At 47.2% G+C, this 26,138-nt stretch overlaps 1 protein-coding gene across 5 annotated transcripts in view; it reads right to left on the reverse strand.

Moving 5' to 3' along the window:
* Positions 1–563: 563 nt before the first annotated feature.
* The window catches only part of REXO1 (RNA exonuclease 1 homolog), a 28,790-nt gene continuing 3,215 nt past the window's right edge, over positions 564–26,138 (reverse strand). For 2 of the 5 annotated variants that reach the window (XM_075611550.1, XM_075611551.1), the window contains exons 2-16: positions 22,934–24,570; positions 22,054–22,149; positions 17,783–18,023; positions 17,010–17,164; positions 16,434–16,571; positions 16,199–16,322; positions 13,634–13,747; positions 10,547–10,687; positions 9,607–9,720; positions 6,063–6,136; positions 5,039–5,149; positions 4,627–4,742; positions 4,354–4,492; positions 3,946–4,066; positions 564–3,537 (exon numbers count right to left, since the gene is read on the reverse strand). In XM_075611550.1, coding sequence (XP_075467665.1) covers positions 3,449–3,537; positions 3,946–4,066; positions 4,354–4,492; positions 4,627–4,742; positions 5,039–5,149; positions 6,063–6,136; positions 9,607–9,720; positions 10,547–10,687; positions 13,634–13,747; positions 16,199–16,322; positions 16,434–16,571; positions 17,010–17,164; positions 17,783–18,023; positions 22,054–22,149; positions 22,934–24,570 — 3,410 coding nt within the window. In that variant the 3' untranslated portion in view covers positions 564–3,448. Of the gene's footprint in view, positions 3,538–3,945; positions 4,067–4,353; positions 4,493–4,626; positions 4,743–5,038; positions 5,150–6,062; positions 6,137–9,559; positions 9,721–10,546; positions 10,688–13,633; positions 13,748–16,198; positions 16,323–16,433; positions 16,572–17,009; positions 17,165–17,782; positions 18,024–22,053; positions 22,150–22,933; positions 24,571–26,138 lie in introns of those variants that run through there. The other 3 variants (XR_012803514.1, XR_012803515.1, XM_075611552.1) reach the window with 3 other exon arrangements.

Below are 26,138 nucleotides of genomic sequence, written 5' to 3' on the forward strand. Positions count from 1 at the left end.
CTGCGGACCGAAAAGGAACCGGACGATTCGAGGTAGATCCAAATCCGCAAAAAAAAAAAAAAATCTTCCCATCTCTAATCACCAACCCTGCCCTTTCTCCGTTATCTCTTAGCATACAATGCTTCCACTTCAGCTAGGGATTCTGGGAAATGACATGCAAATGAGGGTACAATGTCACCTATTACTGCTTAACATGGGCCCCTAAAAGATCATGCCTGCCGCATTACGCCTGCGTAAAGGGCATAGCCAGTAAACCTGTAAAATAGTCATTAGTCAGATAAACTAGTAGTGGCGGTTATGTTTGAAACCCGGAGAAATGCAAAACATTAATTTTTACGATACAATTAAGAATCAGTTGCTTTAAGGAGTATTGAATCCTTTCTAAGGAAACCGATTACACCCTCTTCCTCTATTCCCCCAGATGCTCTGAATGACTCGAACAGAGGTTCTTGATTCTTATTCAACACCATCCATATTAGTTGCTGTCAGTGTCTCTACTCGGTAGAAACCCGATCTCTCCTCTTTAGCTCGCACAGACACGTTCGTGAAAGACAAGAAGCACGCTGTTTTACAGGGTTTTATTAAAAAAAAAAAAAAAAAGATATATATATATACAAAAAGTAGCAGGTTAACAGTATTTATGTACAATAAAAATATCAACCTCAATTAATCTAGAGAACTAAAAAAAGGTTGGAGTTTATTACAGTGTTATTGCAAAATGGAGTCTGATGAATACTACCAGGAATCGCTCGCTCTCAGCAAGAATCCCATCAGCGTCAATAAGGGGGGTGGGACGGTGGGGGGTGTCAAGCAAAACCCTGAATCATTTCTACACCAGTAAGGGCTGAAAAGGTGTCGCTGCACAGCACTATAGGGTTCCCTGATGTGCCAATACTTTGTGACCCTACTGAGATACACAGTTGTAAGTCTCATGTGATAAGCATATACACATACACCCCTTGAGCACTCACGAGGTCCAGAGGAGAGGCAGAGTTGGCACACATACCGGTGCAAAGTGAGTGTATTTTTTTTGTTTGTTAACCCCATCACTGCTAAAGGACCATGTAACATGTAAGCAATGCGACGGTGCATAGCAAAGGGGTCAGTGCAAACATGTCTCTACATGAGGACGGTCACATACTACACCAAATTTACAGATCCCTCCCCTCAACTTTTCCTTCCTCAGCTGTTGCTGCATGGGATCAGCGTCCTACATCAGGGGTGCTCACTTCTAGTCCTCTAGACCCCCACCCAACAGGTCAGGTTCTCAGGACATCCCTGCTTCAGCACAGATTGCTAAAAGACAGCCACTCATTGAGCCACTTGTGCTGAATCAGGGATATCCTGAAAACTTGACGTGCGTGGGGGGTGTTGAGCACACCCAAAATAAGCCGCTAACCCTCCTTATCCTTTCTTCATGTGCCCGGATGTGAAATACTCATTAATAGCCACGTCTTATATGGGACGGCTAGGCAGGTTACCAGAAACATAATCAGTGACCCAGACGCTGATAAAACTGAAGAGGTTATTTATTGAACTGCGATAGCGCCCAGACCGGCACTGTCTCATGGAAACCCACTGAAGTCAATGGGAAGGTCCATGTGATACCTGATCGGCACTAACCATAGTTTAAAGAATAACCCCCAATGCGTTTGTGATGTTTTCTTCACATTGGGACACTTGCCCTAAATGCGCCTGCATTTATTTAGTAGCAAAATGCACTTTTATTAAAGCCCAATGTGCGTGCAGAGTCCCTGCTCTTGGTACAGACGCAGCTAACTCTGCATCATTTCATGTCCCCATCAAATAGACTTCAGAGCAGGGTGCAGGCTCAGTCAGCATTCAGAGGGTTAATCCCCAAACACTGGATTTCTCTGGCTGGGGCAGCCCACATACTGAACGGCAAAACACACGGGGAAAGGAATAAAAGAAATCAAAATGGCTGGAGAGATTTCACCTACATCACCGACACGTGATGTGATGAGATATACTCGGCTGAAAGAGGCAGATGGAACAGGTTTATAAAAAGGGGAACACATTTTGTTTCTCTCCTCCCCCAAAAGAAAATTAACCCTGTAATATCAGTTATTGGGAAGAAAAACTGCTGCTCGAATGTTATTAATCCCCCTTTTTTTTTTTTAACTCTTTTGCTGCCAGTGGGAAAAATCTCTTGCACATGTCCGGTTTGGCTTACACCAAATTTAGAACGATACTTCAGAACGCAGAGAGGGGGTTCAAAATATTGGTTCGGTGCTTTCGAGGTTCAGTGAGCTAAACACAAAATTAGAATCGTGGTGCAGGGGTTGGGAGATGGGGGTTACGGTAAGGGGGAAAAAAAAAGGTTTAACCACTTTAACACCAGATGCTCTGCAGTGTTGAGGGGATTAATTTCATAGGGACTGTAGGCCATCCTTACAGGTAGCCTTGCATAAATAAAATCCAACCTCAAATGAACGGAAATGTAATATTAGATTGCAGGATTACCATCCACGACGAAGATATTAACCCTTTCCATGCCCGGAGCTGCCCTTCTGCTAGGAGGAGGGGTTCGAGAACGTTTTTTTTTTTTTATCCCTGAATCTTTCCAAGTCTTTTGCTGAACAGCACAGGTCTTTCTCTCCCCTCCTCCCGCCCCCACCCCCCATATCACACCCCATGGTGTCAAACCGCCTTATTAAAAATAAATTACTTTATTAGGGTTTTGCAATGTGTTAAATACTCTATTTTTTTGCGTGTTAAATATATTGTTTTTTTTATTATTATTATTACATTACGGTCAAGAAATCGCTGCTGCCAAAATAATTATTGTGGCTGCGGTTGCTTATCGTGAAGATGATAATGTGGAATTTAGGACTTAAGGGGGAAAAAAAAAAATGGAGAACATAAACGATGCTGAATCATTTTAACCCCCTGGCAGCTAAGGGGTTACAAGTTAATGTGCTGTGTTTTCTCCCGCCCCTTAAAAAACAAAACAAAAAAACCCCCACTAATTTCTTTGTTTGGAGGACTACTTCAACACCCTTCTGGTTTGGCTTGTCGGCCATTTTTTTCTATCCAAAGATAGTCAAAAGAGTAAGGGGCTTCAGCAGCCAAATGCCCTCCTCCCTTAATGCAATTTCATTGGAAACCCAGATGGTGGTGGTCATGATGGGGATCCCCACCCTTAGGGTGTGCATGAGGGGGTCTTGCAGCTTTGAAATGGAGGGTCATCTCCCCGCTGGGGATCAACGTCCTTAACGAACCACATGTTGCCGGTGTAACGAGCTTCTGCTCAGCAGTTCCCCCGCTGCTCCTCTTTCGAGAAGAGCGGTGTCCACACTGTGGGGCGTTACCGTTCCTCCCCCGGGTTACGCTGGGCGAGTCTCTGCACCAGGGCTGTAGGGTGGAGCGAGCATCCTCGGGAGAGAAGTCGGTGCCGGGGTACTGGAGGGGAAGAAGGTGGGAGGGGTCACCGCTTCACTTTGGCGTCTTCCTTTAGCCTCCACATCATGAGCTCCATGCAGGAGCAGGCGTCCTCGCTGGAATCGTGACCCTCCACTGGGACAGAAAGAGGGACATGGTCAGTCAGGCCATGACAGCAACAAGGGGGAGGTTCCTGTCTGGCCCCTACGTCAGTGAAAGGGTTAATAGCTAAAGCTATGAATATACCCACTCACGCAGATTTGCGGGGCTTAGAAAAAAAAAATGGCCTACCCTTTAGTTTTTGAAAAACTAATAAATCTCATTCCAACTCCAATCACAAAAGTTTATTGCTCATTTTTCTCTAAATATTTTTTTGGGGGGGAGTAGGGGGACACATACCGTGCCAGTATTAAGTCTGCATTTGTTTCTCCTTTAACCACTTCCCTGCCAGAGGTGTTACAGCAAAGTTGTTAACCGCAGAAGGATAGAAAAAGAATCCACAGAGATGGAGCTGAAGTGCTCAAAATACCCGCTCCCCCTTACCGTTGTCCTGGATGATACGCTGGAGGTAGTCCGCCATCAGCGTGCGCAAAGCACGCTTATACGGCATGCCCAGTCGGTGAGGGAAGACGATCGCGGTGTCCACCACGGTGAGGTGGATGATCTGAGGGGAGAGGAAGCGGATGTCGGTGCAGGCTCGTACATGCTGCCTCATTACATATCTCAGTCTGGGTCCTCACACCAGGCCAAGGTCACACGGTGTCTAACATACTTCAAATCAGAGCCTAAACACTAAACCTACTGCAGCAAATGGGTTACTTATCAATGAGAACTTGCGTAGTAGTGGTCCCGTATTTCCTTGAAATCCTGCCCTGAGGACTGTGTTGGACTATCAGTAAATCGGGGGAATTGAGGTGGGAGCAGAGTTGTAGAGGGAGAGAGGGGCAGTACCTTCAGTGCAAACAGGTCACTCTCAAGGCTGTGCCCAATCAGGATGGTGTCTGCGTTAAACATGCAGAGCAGCACCGCCTGTACATCCCGCAACGTGATGCTCGTGTTCTGAAGATCCTCCTCTGTCACGCCAGAAAACCTGCGGCACAGGGAGGTAAAATAAACATATCGCTGACGAGTATTATGGCTTTTATCTCCCAGATCCCCAATACAAAGCCTCACACAGCAGCAATCGCGCATCAGGTCAGAGCCTGTGTAACGCTGCCATCTCACCTTGTATTATAATCCACAATCCTATTGTCTGGTTTGACGAAGGTGTCGTACACGACCTTGAGCTGAGAGTTTATGACAGTGACGCGTGTCAGCTCCAGCCCATGCGTGGTGTAACACTGAGGAGAGGAGACAGTCAGCAAAAGCACCGGTGTACCTACACAAGTAGCAGACACACACACACACACGTCAGACATCTGTGCCTCGTTCACAAAAATACACCAAATCAGACAGCCAAACACTGATGTACAGACACACGACAAGTACTGCAACTCATTTACAAAAATATTGGTCACCAAAACACTGACAGTCTCAGTCGCAGACACACTGCATTCGAGAGGGAGTGAATACGAGTCTCCTCTCCCTTCTTATGTTAGCAACTGACACTCTGTGCAGCGTCCCGTCTCCTCCTCACCATCTCGCAGTCCAGCGCATACACCCCAGAGTTCCCGTCGGCTTGCGGCATTTTCTCAAATGTCTTGACGTAGCCGTCCAGGTTCTCCTTACGGCCGTCCTGCACGTGTTGCTGGAAAGGCAGCAGGAGGAGGAGGAGGTTAACCACTTCACAGCCAGAGGAGCAATGTTTTTACAGGACTCCTGCGGCAACTACTGGTCAGTGTTATAATGGGAGAACATGGACACATTGGATTTTTGGCGCGGATCGGCGCACTTTTCTTTAGTTTCCATATTCCCCTGGGATACCTTTGCCTCCTAACTGTGGCTGGGCTTCTATCGGTTTTAACTGGAAATGCAAGATGATCAAACGGTGGTGTTTTTCAGTTAAAGCAGCAGTCCAAACTGTCAATTCCTCACCCCACCCCACCCATTTAATATGTGCATCAATACAATACACACAATGATAAGTAATTAGCTAAGTTGCTGGTCGATCGGCAATGATTCGGCTCGGGGGTTCACTAAATGGAAGAGGACCAAAGATGCAAAGTTCTCTAAGGAAGATCATGTGACCAAGCAGTCACTAGATACAATTGGTGCACTGCTAGAGAGGACAAGGTTCAAAAAGGGGTGTGCCAGAGCCTGTTTCAGAAGAGGAAGGGGATGTGACTTTGCAAATGGTTGCTATAGAAACAGAAAATGTTTGTTACGTTATAATACATTAAAAATATCTTATTTTTTATTCTACAAATATTTGCTTATAGTACAGGACTGATTTATTTAAAAAATAAATAAAAACACATGTAGGATATTGCTTGGTCTGCAGCATTAACACACAAATCATAACCAGGCAGGAGCACAGTTAGTGCTGAGGGACAGGCATCTGCTACCACCTGCTGGCGTATTGAGTAACTGCAGCTCCTCAGTGTGCCACGGCTACTATACATTGCTGGCAAAGTGAAGAAAATCTGCTAATGTCCAACACAATACCCACTGGCAGTGAAGAGGTTAAAAGGTGGCTGCGAGTGCTACATTACATTTCTTACCTTCCCCACTTGGCATCCAGATGAACCCACAGCACCAGAGCAGCAGTTGTAATGAGTCTCCCATCCACCGGGCACTGAGACAGGAGAGGCACAGATATTGTAAGGTGCAACACACAGCCATGTTATTGCACCGCCAGCTCCCCACGCACCCGTCATTGCACCGCCAACTCCCCACGCACCCGTCACTGCGCCCGGTCATTGCACCGCCAACTCCCCACGCACCCGTCACTGCGCCCTGTCATTGCACCGCCAGCTCACCACGCACCCGTCACTGCGCCCTGTCATTGCACCGCCAGCTCACCACGCACCTGTCACTGCGCCGTCATTGCACCACCAACTCCTCACACACCCGTCATTGCACCGCCAGCTCACCACGCACCCGTCACTGCGCCCTGTCATTGCACCGCCAACTCCTCACACACCCGTCATTGCACCGCCAACTCCCCACACACCCGTCACTGTGCCGTCATTGCACCGCCAACTCCCCACACACCCGTCATTGCACCGCCAGCTCACCACGCACCCGTCACTGCGCCGTCATTGCACCGCCAACTCCCCACACACCCGTCATTGCACCGCCAACTCCCCACACACCCGTCACTGCGCCGTCATTGCACCGCCAACTCCCCACACACCCGTCATTGCACCGCCAGCTCACCACGCACCCGTCACTGCGCCCTGTCATTGCACCGCCAGCTCACCACGCACCCGTCACTGCACCGCCCACTCCCTACACAAAGCTCAGTCACTGCACCGCCTGCTCCTCACACGCACACACAACCGCCTGTTACATACACAACCGCCTGTTACACACACACACGCGCCTGCTCCCCCCACTCACTCGTCACTGCGCCGCCTGCTACACACACACACAGCGCCGTCTGCTCTACACACACCCGTCACTGCGTCGCCTGCTCCGCCCACACACACCCCAGTCACTGCATAGCCTGGTCACCCCACACACACCCCGGTCACTGCGTCGCCTGCTCCACCCACACACACCCCAGTCACTGCGTCGCCTGCTCCACCCACACACACCCGTGTCACTGCGTCGCCTGGTCACCCCACACACACCCCGGTCACTGCACCGCCTGGTCACCCCACACACACCCCGGTCACTGCACCGCCTGCTCCACCCACACACACCCCAGTCACTGCGCCGCCCACACACACCCCAGTCACTGCGTCGCCTGCTCCACCCACACACAACCCCGGTCACTGCGTCGCCTGGTCACCCCACACACACCCCAGTCACTGCGCCGCATGGTCACCCCACACACACCCCGGTCACTGCGCCACCTACTACACACACCACCGCCTACCACACACACGCGCGCCTGCTCCCCCCATACACCGGTCACTGCGATGCCTGCTCCGCCCACACACACCCCAGTCACTGCATCGCCTGGTCACCCCACACACACCCCGGTCACTGCACCGCCTGGTCACCCCTCATACACCCGTCACTGCGATGCCTGCTCCGCCCACACACACCCCAGTCCCTGCATCGCCTGGTCACCCCACACACACCCCGGTCACTGCACCGCCTGATCACCCCACACACACCCCAGTCACTGCGTCGCCTGGTCACCCCACACACACCCCAGTCACTGCGTCGCCTGGTCACCCCACACACACCCCAGTCACTGCGTCGCCTGGTCACCCCACACACACCCCGGTCACTGCACCGCCTGGTCACCCCACACACACCCCAGTCACTGCGTCGCCTGGTCACCCCACACACACCCCAGTCACTGCGTCGCCTGGTCACCCCACACACACCCCGGTCACTGCACCGCCTGGTCACCCCCCACACACCCGTCACTGCGATGCCTGCTACACACACTGACAGCGCCGTCTAATCCACACACACCTGTCACTGCGCCGCCCACACACACCCCAGTCACTGCACCGCCTGGTCACCCCTCACACACCCCGGTCACTGCGCCGCCTGGTCACCCCCCACACACCCGTCACTGCGATGCCTGCTACACACACTGACAGCGCCGTCTAATCCACACACACCTGTCACTGCGATGCCTGCTCCGCCCACACACACCCCGGTCACTGAGCCGCCTGGTCACCCCACACACACCCCGGTCACTGCGCCACCTGCTACACACACACACAGCGCCGTCTGCTCCACACACCCCCCAGTCACTGCGTCGCCTGCTCCGCCCTCACACACCCCAGTCCCTGCATCGCCTGGTCACCCCACACACACCCCAGTCCCTGCATCGCCTGGTCACCCCACACACACCCCGGTCACTGCACCGTCTGGTCACCCAACACACACCCCAGTCACTGCGCCGCCTGGTCACCCCACACACCCCAGTCACTGCGCCGCCTGGTCACCCCACACACACCCCAGTCACTGCGTCGCCTGCTCCGCCCACACACACCCCGGTCATGGAGCCGTCTGGTCACCCCACACACACCCCAGTCACTGCGTCGCCTGCTCCGCCCACACACACCCCGGTCATTGAGCCGCCTGGTCACCCCACACACACCCCAGTCACTGCGCCGCCTGGTCACCCCACACACACCCCAGTCACTGCGTCGCCTGCTCCGCCCACACACACCCCGGTCACTGCGCCGCCTGGTAACCCCACACACACCCCAGTCACTGCGCCGCCTGCTACACACACCACCGCCTACCACACACACACGCGCGCGCCTGCTCCCCCCACACACCCGTCACTGCGATGCCTGCTCCACACACACCACCGCCTACCACACACACACACACACAAACCCGTCACTGCGACGCCTGCTCTCACACACATCAGTGCGCTGCCAGCTACACACACACACGTCAATGCGCTGCCAGCTACACACACGTCAATGCGCTGCCAGCTACACACACGTCAGTGCGATGCTTGCCCCACACACACACGTCAGTGCGATGCCTGCCACACACACACACACACACACACACACACACACACACACACACACACACACACACACACACACACACACACACACACACACACACACACACACACGTGTGCCGCCTGCTCCACACACGTCACTGCGCCGCCTGCTCCACACACGTCACTGCGCCGCCTGCTCCACACACGTCACTGCGCCGCCTGCTCCACACACGTCACTGCGCCGCCTGCTCCACACACGTCACTGCGCCGCCTGCTACACACACACACGTCAGTGCGATGCCTGCTACACACACACGTCACTGCGCCGTCTGCTCCACACACCCAACCCCATCACTGCACCGCCTGCTATACACACATACCGAGCCCAGTCATGGCACCACCTACTATAAACACACGCCGCCAGCTCTATCACTGCAATCCACTTCTTGCTATACAGTTCTAAAAACTGCACTGCAAGCCCACCTTGCACACACAGCAGTCACTGCACGCTACTGCCTTCTGCTCATACAGCTCCATCACTGCACCGCGCCCTCTTCAGTTATTCCACGACTCACTCCCTCCTCTCACACCAATGCAACTGAAGCCCCCTGTAATTCTCACACACACAGTCTGTAGCTGCCTCAGCCCCTCCCTGCGTCAGACGGCACCTCTCTGCCTGCGCAGGCGCCCCCAGTGATGAACGCACTCCTCCCTGCGCACGCAGTTCCCGCTGGGCGACACAAAGTACTCTGCTCCACAGCGACAGCAAACTCTGCAGAAGGCTGTGGGGGGAGAAGAGCAGGGAGTGAGAGTACAGCCGCATGAACAAGAGCACGAGTCGTCACATGACTACCGCCTACTGAGCCAGAGAAAGGGGACAGCGTCTCTAATGTTACACACATTGCACATAAAGCTGATCTATTATACTGCAAAACACAACTTGGTTGGAGACTGCCACCCTACAGTGGGAGGGGAAGCCTTTATAGGTCATAGGTCCCTTCTGTCTGTCATGGTCACCCTGCTGTGGGAGGGGCAAATTCCATTGTCTATCGGCCCCTTTTCTGTGTCACTCTGTAGTGGGAGGAACAGATTTGCTAGGTTACTGGTCCTTCCCATCACCCTGCTACAGGTACATTCTGTGTTGCTGTGCAATGAGGCACAGATTCAATGGGTCACAGGTCCTTTGTCACCCTGCTGTGGGAGAAGGAACAGGCCGGATATCATAGAATTCCTGTCTTTGACACGAGGGATATCTATATACATTTTGGCCCCTCTGAAAGGTGTGGGGGATTAAATAGGACATGCAGCTTTTAGCAGAAAAGGCTTTCAAATCGTAGGGGCCGTCAAAAAGCATTTCATAATCTACAAGACTATACCCAGTGTACAGACTGAATATACAGACTCAACAGTATCTACCGACTGAATTCAGTATCTGAATGTACAGACTTTGTGATTGATCGTATACAGCATCTCAGTACACAGACAACACCGGTGTTGTTGCAGGGTACCTCAGTGCACTCAAAAACGCAACACACCCGCCCCGCTCTCCCCCCAGACCCCCAGGCAGCATGCTGGGAGGAAGAGGGTGTGGAAAGCTTGCACACTTACAATCGGAGGTCTTCTTCTCCTCCCCGGCGGTGAAGACCAGGGCTCGGCCGGGCTTATCTGGATGTGGCAGGGGGTATCCGTTTTCCTGCAGCTGCTCCATGGTCAGGAAGTAATCCTTCAGCTTTGTGTACAGCACAGCGTCTGTATACACACACACGGAGTGAATATGAAGATACAGGGGACATCGCATTTGGCCAAGAGCAATGTAAGAAATATTGGAACCAGAGAGTTGGGCAATATGATCGGAATAGTGCGATAATAAAATATACTCCTCCTCAGTCACACAGTGACAGCTCGCGGGATGTAGCTTCAAGTGGCATTGGCCCACACCATTTTAATTTTGTTTATTTTTTGATTTTGTTAGTTTCTGCCGTTGCTCAACTTTAAGGCAAAGTATCTAAGCTGCCTATCAATAAGCAAAGAACGGTCTTCCCAGGGCAGACAAGATGGCCGCCCATTTCAAACGAGGAAGTGCTGTAGATTCCTAAATGGCTTCTAAAGCAACCCAAGGAAGCTCAATACATTAAAACTCATTAAAATGGACATAAAGACAGTGTGTGAGGGATGGGGGGTGGGGGGGGAGAGAAATGGAGTAAATATGATCTAACATTACACAACAGATTTAGTTTTTTTTTTTTTTTTTTAAACATAGGATTTTGAAGGCAAAAAAGGCAGCCTTTTAAAAGACACATCTGCCAATGTAAAAAGGATCTCAGCACCCCTCATCCTTCCTTCCCCACACATCCGGGATAGCAGCCCCTCTCCCCCACTTCAGCCTCCATCCTAATCCTGTCCCCGATCTCGGCCGTTCAGGGATCGGCAGAAGTACTCATTGTACATTTTTAAATGGGTGTTAAAACCGAAATACTGCAGCGGTGGAAGGAAGCGCTAAACAGCTTACCAAATAATGGATATATAAATAAAATACTTAAAGAATAAAAATTTAAAGGACACAATGAAAAATAAAAATAGAAGAACCTAAGAAAAATAAATAAATAGATAAATAAATATAATTAATTAAAATAAAACAGTTGGATTCCAAAATATTAGTCCTGCAGCCACAGTCCATATTAGGGGATTTCCTGGTCCCCTCACAAGATTTAGCGAAAGGGTTTATCTGGGCGTTAGGGCGCAAAGGGCTGTAACAGAGGAAAATAAACTGTATGTGGAAGAGAAAAGTGTTCTTATAATATTATAGAGCAGTTTTGTAAAATGCTACTTCGCTTAAGAGTCCGTTTGAATTTGAAGAGTCCTTCTGCTGGGTGTCCTGACGTCAGAATGAAACTACAGTGGCTCAAGAGGGACACCCTATGCGTTTCGCAAATTCAATTCGTTTCGTCGGGGGATAGTGCAAGAGGGTTGGTGAAGGCTGTTATATACCCACCAGCCTGCCCATTCGCTGTAACTTATTACTCATGTGGAACACCCTTGGGTGATCAGTGTAACGCTGTGGCTTATGTTATCTATAATACTTGCTTTTAGGTATGCAGCCTTAGATGGATTACAACGCTTTAGAGACCAATTAGAAACATATATAGTTTGGATGAAATATATAAGAGATAAAAGTATTGGGTTTTATTATAAAATATATTAAATAATTTATGGATTAAATAAATAAATAGAACCACAAGTTGCTTTTATATATTTCATCCAAACTACATATGTTTGTAATTAATTTCTCAAGCGCTGTAATCCATCGAAGGCTGCATACCCAAAAGCAAGTATTATAGATAACATAAGCCACAGCGTTACACTGCTCACCCAAGGGTGTTCCAAATGAGTAATCAGTTACAGCGAATGGGCAGGCTGGTGGGTATATAACAGGCTTCACCAACCCTCATGAACTATCCACTGACTAAGTGAATTGAATTCGCGAAACGCGTAGGGTGTCCCTCCTGAGCCACTGTAGTTTCATTCTGACGTCAGGACACCCGGAAGAGTTTTTGACTACACAGCGCCAGGAATTATCCCATACACCGAACGGAGGACAGCAACCTGGTCCAAAGCACTACCCGGGAGGAGGTCTATGAAGCAGCGACGCACAAAAGGGGCAAACCAGGGAAAGCAACACCGTGGGGAGGGGGACGGCCCCCGGAGGAGAATCCCATAAAACCCAGAGTGAGCAAGCAACACTGCGGACCCAGGGCAGGAACCAGGGACTCCAATGGGGTATAGCTGGAAAGCTTAAAATTCGACTGCGCACACAATTTTATTGTGTGCGAGTTTGCAATCATCTTTTTCTTTTAATTTTATTAAAACGTTATTATGCCATGTTGTTTTATGAACTCCTTCATTAAGGTGCTGTTCCCCATTTGCTGAGGACTGCAGAAGGACTCTTCAAATTCAAACAGACTCTTAAGCGAAGTAGCATTATACAAAACTGCTCTATAATATTATAAGAACACTGTTCTTTCACATAGTTTCTTTTCCTCTGTTGCAGCCCTTTGCGCCAAACGTCCAGATAAACCCTTTTGCTAAAACCGAAATACTGCCTTCATGATTTATTAAACATTAACCTAAAAAGGTAAAATGTCGTGTTTTCCCTCCCTGCTGAACAGAACGCGATCGCCATCTTCACGATAAATGTCTTAATATCGTAAACCGGAAGACATGTTTTGTTATTGCCAAACCCTAATACTGGGAATACACACCCAAGCACACAAACAACCTGCCCGCCCAGCTCTTTCCCAAACAGCTTGACCCTTTCCCTGCCAGAGACCTACAGAGAAGGGATTACATATGTAGTATCACTTAGGTCGCAGAGTTCTCCCACCACCCCCCCCCCCCCCTTTATTGCAACTACTGTGCGATTTAAGATGCATTTAGATATGCATCTACGGGGGTGGGGTGATCGATCTTGGCGGCTGCAGTCTTTTCCAGGGTAGGTGGGGGCTGTAAGGTCCTCTACTCCAGCACTCAAGACCTCCCCCCCCCCACCAGGTCTGGTTTTAAGGATATCCCAGCTTAAGCATAGGTGGCTCAGTCGCAAACTGAACCATCTGTGCTGAAACTGGGAGGGTCGTGAGAGCTGGAGATGAGCACCCCTGTTCTAAGCCCGCACTTGGGCTAGTGAGATATTTGGTATACCTGTCAGCTCCTCCTCCCGGATGGTGCTGCAGCGTTGCAGAGAGAAGCTGGTAGTCACCGCTCTCTTCCCCCCCAAGACGGACTCGTGAGACACGGTTTTCTTGTTGACGCTTTCTGTTGTGGGAGCAAAAAAAGAAATAAAATGACGATGGGCACGAGAAACTCCGTGATGGCGAAGGAAAAGTGTGCAGCGCTGGAAGAGAGGCCAGGAGCCGGCTGGGGCTGGGCAGTGCCAGAGTGCCTCAACATGAAAGTACTCTGCAATTTAACATGGTCTACAGTTTGCGGGTTAACAAGAACACTTTCCCAGTACAAAACCAGCTCGTTCGGAGGATTGAATCCCATACACCCCTTTATGTATGTTCGACATATTTGCATCCATTTCAAAATGAATGTTTTGCTTTTCTTCAGTAGCACTGAATTCCTGCCCATCAGCTACTTCCATTTATCCGTTTGACTAGTGACAGCTTCATAAGAACGATATAAACCATGGACCGACAGAAGGCAATCTACCTCTAGTTTTGAGGACGGACGTCACCAAAATACATTACATGAAGGTTGTAAAAATATCTCCCCAAAGCTGGTTTACCACTTGTGTTTTTTTTATTAAATACTTCTACTGGTCAATTTTAACACCCCTCTCCCTCCCAAAAGAACAAAGTGGCATCCATCAGTTCCATTTAAAAGGAAGAATTTCAGCTTTATTTATTTTTTATTTTGTATAACGGATTGAAGCAGGGAGGGGTGGGGGGATTGCAGCTGAACCCCGTTAATTTCAGCTCTGGGACCCCTTTCTTCCCGAGATACTGCCTCTGCCGGTATCACCTGCAGCATCCAAATGGCCATCGGAGCTTCGAAAAGCCGCCATGTGAACCCTGGATTCGAGCTGGAGCGGCTACTGACGCCCACTACCGAGGTATCTCCGGTATCAGGGAGTCCCAGGAGAGGAAATTAGTGGGGCTCAGCTCTGGAGACCCCCTGCTTCAATCGGATGTAAAAAAATAAAACAGCTTGGATTGCAGCGTTAAGCTATTAAAAATGGCACCTGTATCAAATTGAAATATACCAAGAGGACTAATGCACTTATCCCCTTTTCTTTCTGTACCCCCCTCCACCCCACTAAATGTGCTTAAAAAGCGTTATAAAAAATAAAAAAAAGGCACCATCTTCAGTTCACTTTCTGCAGTAAAAAAAAAAATTTAAAAGCCAGAAAGACATGTCCATCAAGTTCAATACCCATGACACATTTAGATGACAGATATACAAATATAAATATAGGATGAGTATCTAAAGATCCAGAGGAAGGCGAACAAAAAAACAGTAACTAATTAAGTCGCATAACAGGAACAATGACTCCAGTGATGACAAAACTATTTCTTCCTGGATCAACACCCTTCCCATGTTTACTTATTTGGTATATCCAACCTTTCCTTAACGAGCTCTCCTGCGTCTGCCATTACAGTCACCATCTGTAGTAAACGCCACATTATAACTGCCCTTACTGTAAAGAACACTTTCCCTGGCTGCTGTTGAAGCAAGTTGGGACTGACCCTAAAATGATGTAACCTTGTCCACTCTATAAAAACAGATATTTCTATACAATTTTTAAAATTGCATACAAACAGGTCGGGTCTATGGTCCATACCTGTTGGGAGTGTCGAAAGATTGTTTCCCTGTGGTCTGAAATATTCGTGTTGGGGTCTTCCATACCAGCAGACCCATGGGTGGCTGTGTTAGACACACCAGTACATGTGCTCCCAGCCCAAAAGTTAATCTCTCCTATTATTGGCTACAAGGGTTAGTATTGCAGCTACATGTTAACAGATTGACCCAAGATATGGGACACATTACCAATGTAAATGGTAGGTGATGGCCATGGAAACAATGACCAGCTAGTTAGATGTGAAACTCACGAAAGCTTGGGAATCATGGCTGGCTGCACTGGGTGGCTTGCGGAGATGGGACAGAAATCATCCTTTAAAAGATGTGTAATGGCAACATCTATATTAATAATAAGGCTATGAAAATAGAGCCCTTGCTGTGCGTGGACTGCACACCCCTTCCCTACCCACACTGCTTTCAAAGCAGATACTGGCGTAAGTTAGTGCTAGCCATATTTGCACTTTTCCATTAAAACCTTCTGCCACTCAATCAACGTCTTGTCCGTATTTTAAGCACGGATGTAATCCCACCCCTTTTTTCCTCCCCCTGTACCCCCAACCGCAGTTTTATTTGTCCTTTTTATTGCAATGTCGAAAAATGCTAAATAAACTGAGATTTAAAAAAAAAGCCACAAAAATAATAACATACAATGGAAAGGTTGCCGCTCTAAGACCCCATTAAGATTTAACTGCGTCGATATTCCTCCGGAAAAACGGAGCGTCTCACGACAAAGCGCTAAAGGTTGTACCGGGAAGGAGCAAGCATTTAACCGCTCGTCTGCAGGAGGAGGGTGCCCTGCATCCTCTGTGCAGGCTGTAACCAGCACGCAGAGTGATGCTGTGCAGGCGGCTCTGGCAGTGACAGGGTTAAAGGCCCTGCAGCCCTGGGATGGCATATACGCACTGGTGGAGGCTGCAGCGGAGCTGGGCACGTGGCCCCTCAGCTTCTTCAAGGTGTTGACGGCCACGTTCAGGTAGATATTCCTGCTGGTGCTGCGGTCGTACACCACCTTTTCTTCTGCGAGAGCCTGTGGCGAGAGGTTATCAAGCGTCAGTGCCCCGGCAGTGGAAGGGTGAAGTGACCCTCCCTCCCCCCCGAGCACCCCTCTCTCTTCCCCCACGTTTGCCGTGGCCCAGACCTTGTCGAAGGCATCCTGCTGGGAGGCACAGAACTTGAGGCACTCGTCAATGAACAGGTTGAGGTATCGTTGGCGAACGTTGGTTGGTACTTTGGCACCGAACTCGGTGGGGAGCACTGGCCTCTTTAGACTGGCACTCTGGGGAGGAGGGAGACGAGGCGGTATTAAAGAAACAGATTGAAAATCAGTGAGAAAATAAATAAATAAATGGGAAGGAAATTAAGCCAGTGAGAAATAACAAGCGGAAGAAAGATCGAAGTAGGGGAGAGAAAGGACAGAGTTAAAAAAAAAAAAAAAGGGTGTCAACGTTACAAAGTAACGGGTAGGTACTGACCCATGGCTGTGTGGGCAATGCTTGGCGCTCACAGCTCGTGTGGGTATAGCACCTGGTGTGAGCAATGCTTGGCGCTCACTGCTCAGGTAGGTAATGCCCCACGGCTGTGCGGGCAATGCTTGGTGCTCACAGCTCAGGTAGGTACTGTACCTGGTGTGGGCAGTGCTTGGCGCTCACAGCTCAGGTAGGTACTGCCCCACGGCTGTGTGGGTATTGCACCTGGGTGGTGTGTAGGTGGGTACCTGCAGCGATGGCACGTGCGCCTGCCTCCTCTGCACGGCTGTGGTGGTGGTTTTAGATGCCATGCCGGTCAGCGTTCGAGCCTTTAGGGTTGAGGCTAATCCGTTGGACATTGGAGTGGTGCCCAGTGAGGTCTTTACGATCGGCTTTTTTACATCTGTATGAAACAAAAAGGCAGCTTTTACCAATCCCACCGCTTTTCCCTCCTTCAAAAAGGTGCAATCCCAACATAGCCAGACAGAAAACACCCTTTTTTTTAAAGAACTAAACAATCTAATTGGCTTTACTAAACTAATCTAACCATGCCGCAAGCAAAGATTTGGTGTCTCGTTTCTCTAGATATTGGAGATGTATCCATATCTAGAGCATTTCTTCAGGACTTCTGAATGGAGGAAATGTTTGTAAACAATAAAATACATGGGATGGGGAGTTTTGCCTGTGCAAACTTTTTGAACACAGCGATATCAGTCAAAAGGGAGCAGCCCTCAAATCTTAGCACATGTCTAAAAATTGGTGTAAAGGAAAAGGCCTGACCCACCCACAAGTGACCCCTCCAACATGTCGTACACTTTAGTCCTAGGAAGGACTGACCTTTCTATCTCCTTCAATGCTTTTATTACTGGACAGAAATATTAAAGACCTTGTAAAAAAATATATATGTATAGTTTGTGCCACGACTGGATAATTTATAGGAACACGTCCCAAGTGACGCTTCTCAATAATTACCCTACGGAGATGGAGATGCCGGCCCTCGGAGAATTAGCCCTTCCGTTACCTGGTGAGAGCGGTTGCCGTGGGGAGGAGGAGAGCAGGCCTGGAAAATGTGCGATCCTTCTCTTCTTCCCAGACAGAGATGGCAAGGCTTTCTGGGCAATGGCTGAGGCTTTCTGTGCTACCTGCTGCTGGGCTATGAGCTGGGAGGCCTGCTCCTGTGAATGCTGAATCCTCTGGTAACAGATCTGCTGGGGCGTTGGGCGCTGATATGGACGGATCACAGGCTTACTGGGGGAATCCAACTGTGCCAGGAACACAAACCATAAAGAACTCTTCAGTGTGTACGTACGCAAACATACACACACACACACACGAAAATCCAGAACACCAGGTCTTGCATTAAAGTAAGTGTTTATTAGGGTGGGGGAGTCTTTGCACCCATTTTGTAAGCCTCCATGCTGCGACAGCACGAGAATCAAATCCTTCTCACTGCCTCATAGTTGCAGGAAGGTGGCAACGAGTGTTCAGGAACATGTATAGTGGTAGTTGTGCGGGAAGGTTTAACCATACTATGAAAGCTTGAACACTATACCCAAGCTAAAGTGGGAAAGGTACTTGCCAACATGCAAATGAGGATGGCATGGCACGTAGGGCTTCAACCACCAAATATTACAAAAAATAAAAATACACCAGAAAGCAATGACCCTCATTATCCAAAGGCTGGAATGTCCCTGGGCAGGACAGCATTCAGGACGAAGACATGAAGCCAGAGGTTAAACAAAAGCAGTCATTCAAATATAAACCTGGCTACTTCAACTGTTGGACTCTCTCCAGTGAAGCACCACGGCAAGAAATGGAAGACGAACTTGAAAAGATTAAATGGGATATTGTTGTCCTTCGTGAAGTAAGAAGAAAAGAAGAAGGCCTCATTAAACTCTAAAGCATACACCTATTCAATGACAGACACACACACAGACAGAGACACACACAGACAGACACACACAGACAGAGACACACACAGACAGAGACACACACAGACAGAGACACACACAGACAGAGGAATCAGTGGAGTAGGCTTGATGATTAACAAGAGATGGAGAAACAACATAGTTGAGTATAAAAGCTCATCAGAAAGAGCAGCCAGAATCAGTTGACAAAGATACAGGCTTCATATAATCCCAGTGTGTGCTCCAACATCAAGTCATTTAGACAATGAAGTGGAAGACTTCTACCATGAAATCAGCCAACTTAACAACAATGGAAATTGTCACCAAGATTGTTATGGGAAATTTCAATGCAAAGATTGGTGCCCATGAGAAAGACGAAGCATCAGTTGGCAAGTAGGGTTACGGTAACAAAAAAACTTCTACATCATGAACGCATTCTTTAAGAAGAATTCAAATAGAAAATGCACATGGAATGAACCCAATGGGTCAGTAATGAAATGGACTATATCCAAACAAGAAACAGGTGGTTGAAGGCTGCACAGTCCTTAACCGTTTGGAGACTAGCAGTGATCACCGATTGGTTCGCTGCATGAAGGCGACGTTGGAAAGAAGAAAACCGATTAAAACAACAAAAAACAATCATCAATAACCTCTTGAATAACAGCAGAGAATTTAAACTAGAACTGAAAAATCGCTTCAGCTCGCACAAAATGCATGGGGACACTTTAACAAATGATTATGAAGAACCATTGAAGATTGTAGTTGAAAGCTCAGAAGAAAAACTGGAGGAATCGCAAACAAAAAACAAGATAAGAAAATATCTGATAAACAATTCATGAGGAAACAAGGAAGGAAGCAATCCCAAGACGCAAGAATAAGAATTGAATATACAAAGCCGTGCAAAACAATCTGCAAGCTTGTAACTGAAGATGTAAGAAAATGTACCTGTGATATGGTGGGGAAGACTATGAAAAGAAGCAAATCAATGCTCTCAAATAAGACGATGGATCAACAATGGAGGATTGTACACTTATAGAGAGTTGAGGACGGCTACGTAAAAACAGGGCATAATCCAACTGAGGACAAGCGAGAAGAGACCACCAATGATGCATCATGCGCGTCCTTCCAAAAGAAGTGACAAAAGCAATAAAAATCGATGAAGAAAGGGAAGGCTTCCGGGGAAAATGGAATTACAACTGAAATCTTGAAAGAAGCTGGGGAAGAATTAGAAAGAATCCTTGCAAAAAACTCTTTACATGCTGCTAAAATGGGAAAATTCCAAAGCAATGGAGTAATGTCATAGTTATCCTCAACCACAAGAAAGCAGACCAAGCAGTCAACTTCTAATCACTCACAAGATTTTTTCAAAGATACTCACTAATCAGTTGCAACAGACCCTAGATTTTGCCCAGCCTCGAGAACAAGCACGATTTCGCAGTGGATAAAACACAATGGATCACATCCAAGTCGTATAAGAAGCGATATCTTGAAGTAATTAATACGATCTATCACTTGTCATAGGATTCGTCGACTACGAAAAAGCATTGGCTTCTGTCTACACCGCAGCAGTCCTAGATGCATTTAAAATGTAGAAGAAGCGTACATTGATATTAGAAAGAACATTTACAAGAGTGCCACATCAACCATTAGATTACATGAAGATAGAAGCAAGATAAGGATCTGCAAGGGAGTGTGGCAGGGGGACACCATGTCACCAAAGCTTTTAACTGCAACACTTGAATTGTTCATGATTGGGAAGAAAAGGAATCACAATCAACGGTGATTATTTCAGTCACCTACGATTTGCTATTTTTGCCAGAAATCTACAAAACCTCCAGCAACAAACTGAAGAACTCGCCGAAGCAAGTAAGAATGTTGCCCCCGTATGAATCTCAGCAAGACCAAAGTGATGTTCAACAAAAATGTGTCAGGTCTGTGAAGATTGAAATAAATGGAATAGAACTAGAAGTCGAAGACTGTCTACATTGGCCGGCAAATAACAAATGTATACGAACTTTTTGAATAAAATCAGTAGGAGAATGAAGATGGGATGGAGCACACTTGGAAGAAACAAGAATTATATTTCAAGGGAACTTTCCACTTTGCCTGAAGAGGAAAGTTTTCCACCACTGTATTCTGCTGGTGCTCAGTTATGGATAAGTTGGACCCGAAATGCGAAGAGAATTCAGAAGCTTGAGACAAAGCAAAGGGTATTATCCAAAGAGACAGGAAAACTAATAAATGGGTTTGAAACCAAAAACAAGTCTGTGACATCATCACAAGGGTAAAGAAATTAAAATGGCAGTGGGCCCCTTGGCAGCAAAGGGGCTGAAAATCATGCAAGAAGTGAACAAGCAATTAGATCTTTCAAAGAACATTAAAAAAGCCTGTGATCTTAAATATAGTTGATATGATAAATGTAGTAATCAAACTATTATAAAGATATTTTATTAAAAAGCTATATAGAGCAATTGCTGTCTAAATTCAAAACAAATCTAAATATTACACAAAAAATAATTACACACACGCAGTCACTTATACAGATAAGGAAAAGGTGTACACACATAAGTACATCAAAGCGAAATACATCACCCGACACAGAGCCTGGAGCGACGACACAGCACAATTAAAGTGAAGGAAAATGTATTGCACTTCAAAACTGAACACCAATATTCCAGTCCTACATGGGACTGTTTGGTCTACAGCACATACCTTTTTCTTCACTACTTCAGTTGTGCTGTATCATCTCCCCAGGTTTCATGTCGGGTGATGTGTGTGTGTATGCATGCGTAAGAGCTTCTTCCAATTCCTCCAGTCAGCTGTTTAATGCCGGCATACTGATGAACACCACCACACCCCTCACTGAGAACTAGTGATTAGTACGAGAGGAACGGGCCAGTAGTTATCAGCACACTGTCATTAAGCAGTTGAGGGAGCGGGGAGAAGCTACGACTCACGACAGCAACATCTCCACTCCCTGTGCACTGGAGAGGGAGGGGGTGCCGGATGATGCGGCGGTTCCAATGGAGCAGGCAGCCCGGTCAACCTCTAGAAAACAAGCTTTCAATCATGACGGGCCTGAAGCAGCGCAAGGGCCCGTAGCGTGCCAGCTACATAAATTGGACACGCAAAAGGTTAACTTTAACAAAAATGTTAAAATTTAGTTTTATTTATTCCAATTTAAAAAAAATAAAAAATACGTACATACACTAACAATAACTTTATTTTTTTTTTACATACGTGTACACACACACACACACACAAAGAATTTCAGTGGAATATTTGATGTGAATTGAAAGGGGGGGGGGGAGAAAGGGAATTATATGAGTGGGACTGCAGCTGGAACACCCCAGTACTTTCTGTTGGAAAGGACTCCGATACTCACGTTAGTTGGGTTGGTGACGTGAGAAATCCTCCTCTTCTGGCCGGGGACTAAAGTGGCCAAAGCGTTGTCAGAACTCTCCTCGCTGCCCTCATGATGCTGAGAGATCAACAGGATGTAAAAAATACACGTGTGATTGTATATACTGATGCAGAGAGGTGCGTCACTCTGCAAAGGGAAGGACCGACCTTAATGGACTCATGACCACTTCTCTCCACACCCATAGGAGGTATTGACCACTTCTCTCCACACCCATAGGAGGTATTTACCCAACATCAAAGCTAGGCATTGCCATACATTGCACGTACGCCTTCCCCTGCTCTCCAAGTCTCCCAAAAATCCAGTTGGATTGTAAACTCTAAAGGACAGGGATTTCTTTTCTGATCACATGCTTGTATGTTTAATGCACTTCTTGTATTAGAATTCCCGGTATCCTTATATCTATTTTGTAACGTGCTGCATACATTACAGCCACTATGGAAATATACATAAGCTAAAAGGATATATTACTGTGCAGTTGGTGGAGCAAAGAAAAACAAAAACGCCCAGTCTGTCATTATGTCACCAATCCTTACAGTTAGTGTTGTGTCAAGGAAAGACTTAATGGGTCTTAAAATCGACTCAATCTCTCTCCCACTTTGACACAGCCAGATGAGCATACAGTAGGTCTCTTCTGTCTGCGTCATGGTCACCTTGCGGGGAGAGGGACGGATTTGGTGAGCCATTGCTCCCTTCTGTCTCACGGTCACCTTGTATTGCAGGGGACATCATATAGGATCTCCTCTATATATCACAATAAAGGAGACAGAAAATATATAGCCAGGGAATGGACAGATATCACAATCATGCTTGTGAGTTTTCGGGTTCCCTGCTCCCATATTACCTGCTTCCTTATCCTCCCCTTGTCCTCAGTCTTCACATCATGCGACTCGTTAAACACACGCAGGCATTCCTCCATCGGGTCAGAGTCGGAGTCCAGGTCTTTCTCCAAGACGGAGTAATCCATCTCCAAGGAGTCGACAGATGATGTTGAGGGTCTGTGTGAGGTCACCTTGCAATGGTACATACGGCTCTCCCCCTCAGTGTCGCTGTGCCCGCCTCCGTCAGAGCTCAAGCTAGCGCCACGTCTCCTGTCCTCCAACTCCTCGCTGCTTTCATCCCCAAATAGATCCACATGGCTGAGAGATCGCTGCTTTCGCTTCGACTTCTCTTTAGTTCTACTCGAAGCAGGACTTCTTGATTTTTTTGTTGGTTCAGACTTTGTATCCTTATCTTTACATTTCCCATTCCTCACCTCACCTGCCTTGCTCTTATTGTCCTTTTTAACCATTCCTGCCTTCTCTGTACTCGATTTGATCATAGTTCCTACATTTTTGCTTCTGCACGAGCTACTCGGGGTGGTTTTAATGCAACCCTTCTCCCTCTTTGAATTCTGCTTCTCGAATTTGACTCTCTCAGATTTCCCAGTGTCTGTTTTTGGCTTACTCTTACCCCCTTCCTTTCTTTCCCCATTTCTAACCTCCGTGATCTCCAATTTAGTCTTCATGGGGGTCTTGGGTTTCTCTTTCTTCATTTCCTCCTTGAGCACAGTTCTCTTTTTGGAGTCTGTATTTGTAGACCTCGCTCGTGACTCTTCCTTCCCCTTCTCGCTCTTGGAACCTGCAGACTTAAGAGGCTTTTTCTTGGCCTCTTTGCACTGGCTTATCTTGGGCTTTGTGATATCTCCCATGTCATACTGCACCGCTATCTCCTTCACCTTTTGAGAACTTTTAACTTTATTCTGCGTCTTGGTGCACTTCTTTGTGGATGAAACACCCTCGCTTGCTTTTGAGGGAATACGTTTGCAAGGTGTTGGATGATACTCCGATTCAGTCTCCTGTTCCGAATCTGAAAATCTAGGATAGACCATCGGCATCAAAACTGCACTGCAGATCTTCTTGACGGAAGGCGTGTAGCCCTCTTCTTGGCTGGCTGATCTGCTTCTTTTGGTCCCTCTCTGCTCCTTCACCTTATTTAAAAGCCTAGCCGAGTAGTTCGACATGGGGTCATACTCCATATCTGTGTGAGGTTTGGAGTTATCAATGACGTATTTGTGCTTGGTCTTGTATTTAGGGGCGGGTGTCACTACGGCAGGAACGTATTCCATGGACCTGCTCTTGTGTTTACCTCCATCTGAATCGTCCAGGGTGTATTTGCATGACCCCTTCACCGGCTGAGCCAGCGGAGTTGGATTGTAATCGGTGCTGCCGCTTCTCCTGTAGCTCCCAGGATCGTATTCCAGTGAAGAGAAGGAGTTGCACACCGCGGATGCGCTCAGGGAGACATCGTATTCCTTCTGCATTTCCAGCAACTCCTCGTACTTCCTCTGCTCTCTCTCCACCTCGCTCTTGGCTGCCTCAATGGCTTTGTTGACTCTCTCCAGCTCCAGGATTCCCAGGCTGGGCTCAGGAACATCCCCCAAAACACCATCATCCAAACAAGGGGGGGTGGTGGAGAAGTCAGGGCTGTACAGATCATACTCTGGAAGAGGAAGAGTGAATGGATGTGAAGCAGGCAGCTCTCAAATTGTATATAAATTATTATAGACCTCATAAAATCAAAAGTATACCCATCATACCTACTTAGTCAATATATTGAATGTTGAAGAACAAACTAAAAAAAAAAAAAGTGTACCCCTAAGGGATAGAAATTTGCCTGTTTTCAGTTCTCTACACTAAAAATGAACTTTGTTAATTTCCTAAAGTTAGATTTGGTGTTTTTTTGGCAGAAAGCAAAAAAAAATTCCACAGACATAAGTTCTGATAACACACACTGGGGATTCCGTTTTACCAATTTCTTAACTAGCACGGGGTTTAGAAACTGAAGCCATTACACCTCAATATTAAACATGCTTTACAGCATTTTATATTCCCCTATATTACAGCTTTATAGAACACCACATAAATCCTACTGCTCCCTATAGCTCCTCCTATTGCTCCATATAAAAAGTTTCCTACTGCTCCATATAAAACTCTTCCAACGCCTTCTATCGATCCATATAACCACTCCCTATAATGTCCAATAACACAAACCACAAATTGATGAGCACCAGTTAAATGAGGTTTAACCCTTTTGCTGACAGCATTGCGCAAAACACAGGACAATGTTCTAAAAAAAACACACACAGAGAACCTGAAACTGCAACTGACATGTGCCCACCCTGACAGAAACAGACGCAGCCAGAAAAGCATATGCAAATATTATAGTTTCAGCAAAGCTGTGGATTAAAGGTGCACTGTGTGGCACAGGGCGTAAATATAAATCTCGCCTGGGAAATGGTACATGCAGTGCTGTATGGTGATGCAGATTATCTATATAAACTGCTAATAAATAGCTGCGGAGTAGATCTATAGACATGCTACACTGTAGAATTATGCTGAGTATATCTATACACTGACAAAGAACCCTATAATGATGCAGAGTATCTATATACACCGACAATGAGCACACTGCCACCCTGCATAATCATGAAGAGTATCCCTGGACAGCTATAATGAACATGCTGTCGAGTATCTATAAACTTCCAGTGCCTAATAATTATCATTGTTTATTGGTAAAGTAGACCAATTGTGAAATACTGCTAAACAACGGACACAAGAAGGGCCAGTAGACCAGTAAAGTCCCCTATATAACAGCACTCAATCACGTTTCATGGTATGATAGTACGGTATAACCAAAACAAGAAGGGCAGAGACAGGACATCCAAACAGTGTGATGATATGATGTAATATAAAAACAATTTGTAATGAAATAAAAGTTAAAATGAAGGATGTCCTGAGCTCTGCCCTTCTTGTTTTGGTTATATGGTACCATCATACCATGATTAAGCGCTGTTATATAAGGGACCTTACTGGTCTACTGGCCCTTCTTGTGTACGTTGTTTAGCAGTATTTCACAATTGGTCTATTGTTTTCTTTCCCCTATTGCACCATTTACTCTATTTACGTTTAACATATACAAGTCGTGCTGGTGTCATATTTGTTGTTGTGTTTGATTGGTAAGTGCTAACAAATTTCGCAGCGCAACACAAAGTGATATAAATTACAGAA

Source organism: Ascaphus truei, chromosome 8, assembly GCF_040206685.1.
Source record: "Ascaphus truei isolate aAscTru1 chromosome 8, aAscTru1.hap1, whole genome shotgun sequence".
NCBI lineage: Eukaryota > Metazoa > Chordata > Amphibia > Anura > Ascaphidae > Ascaphus > Ascaphus truei.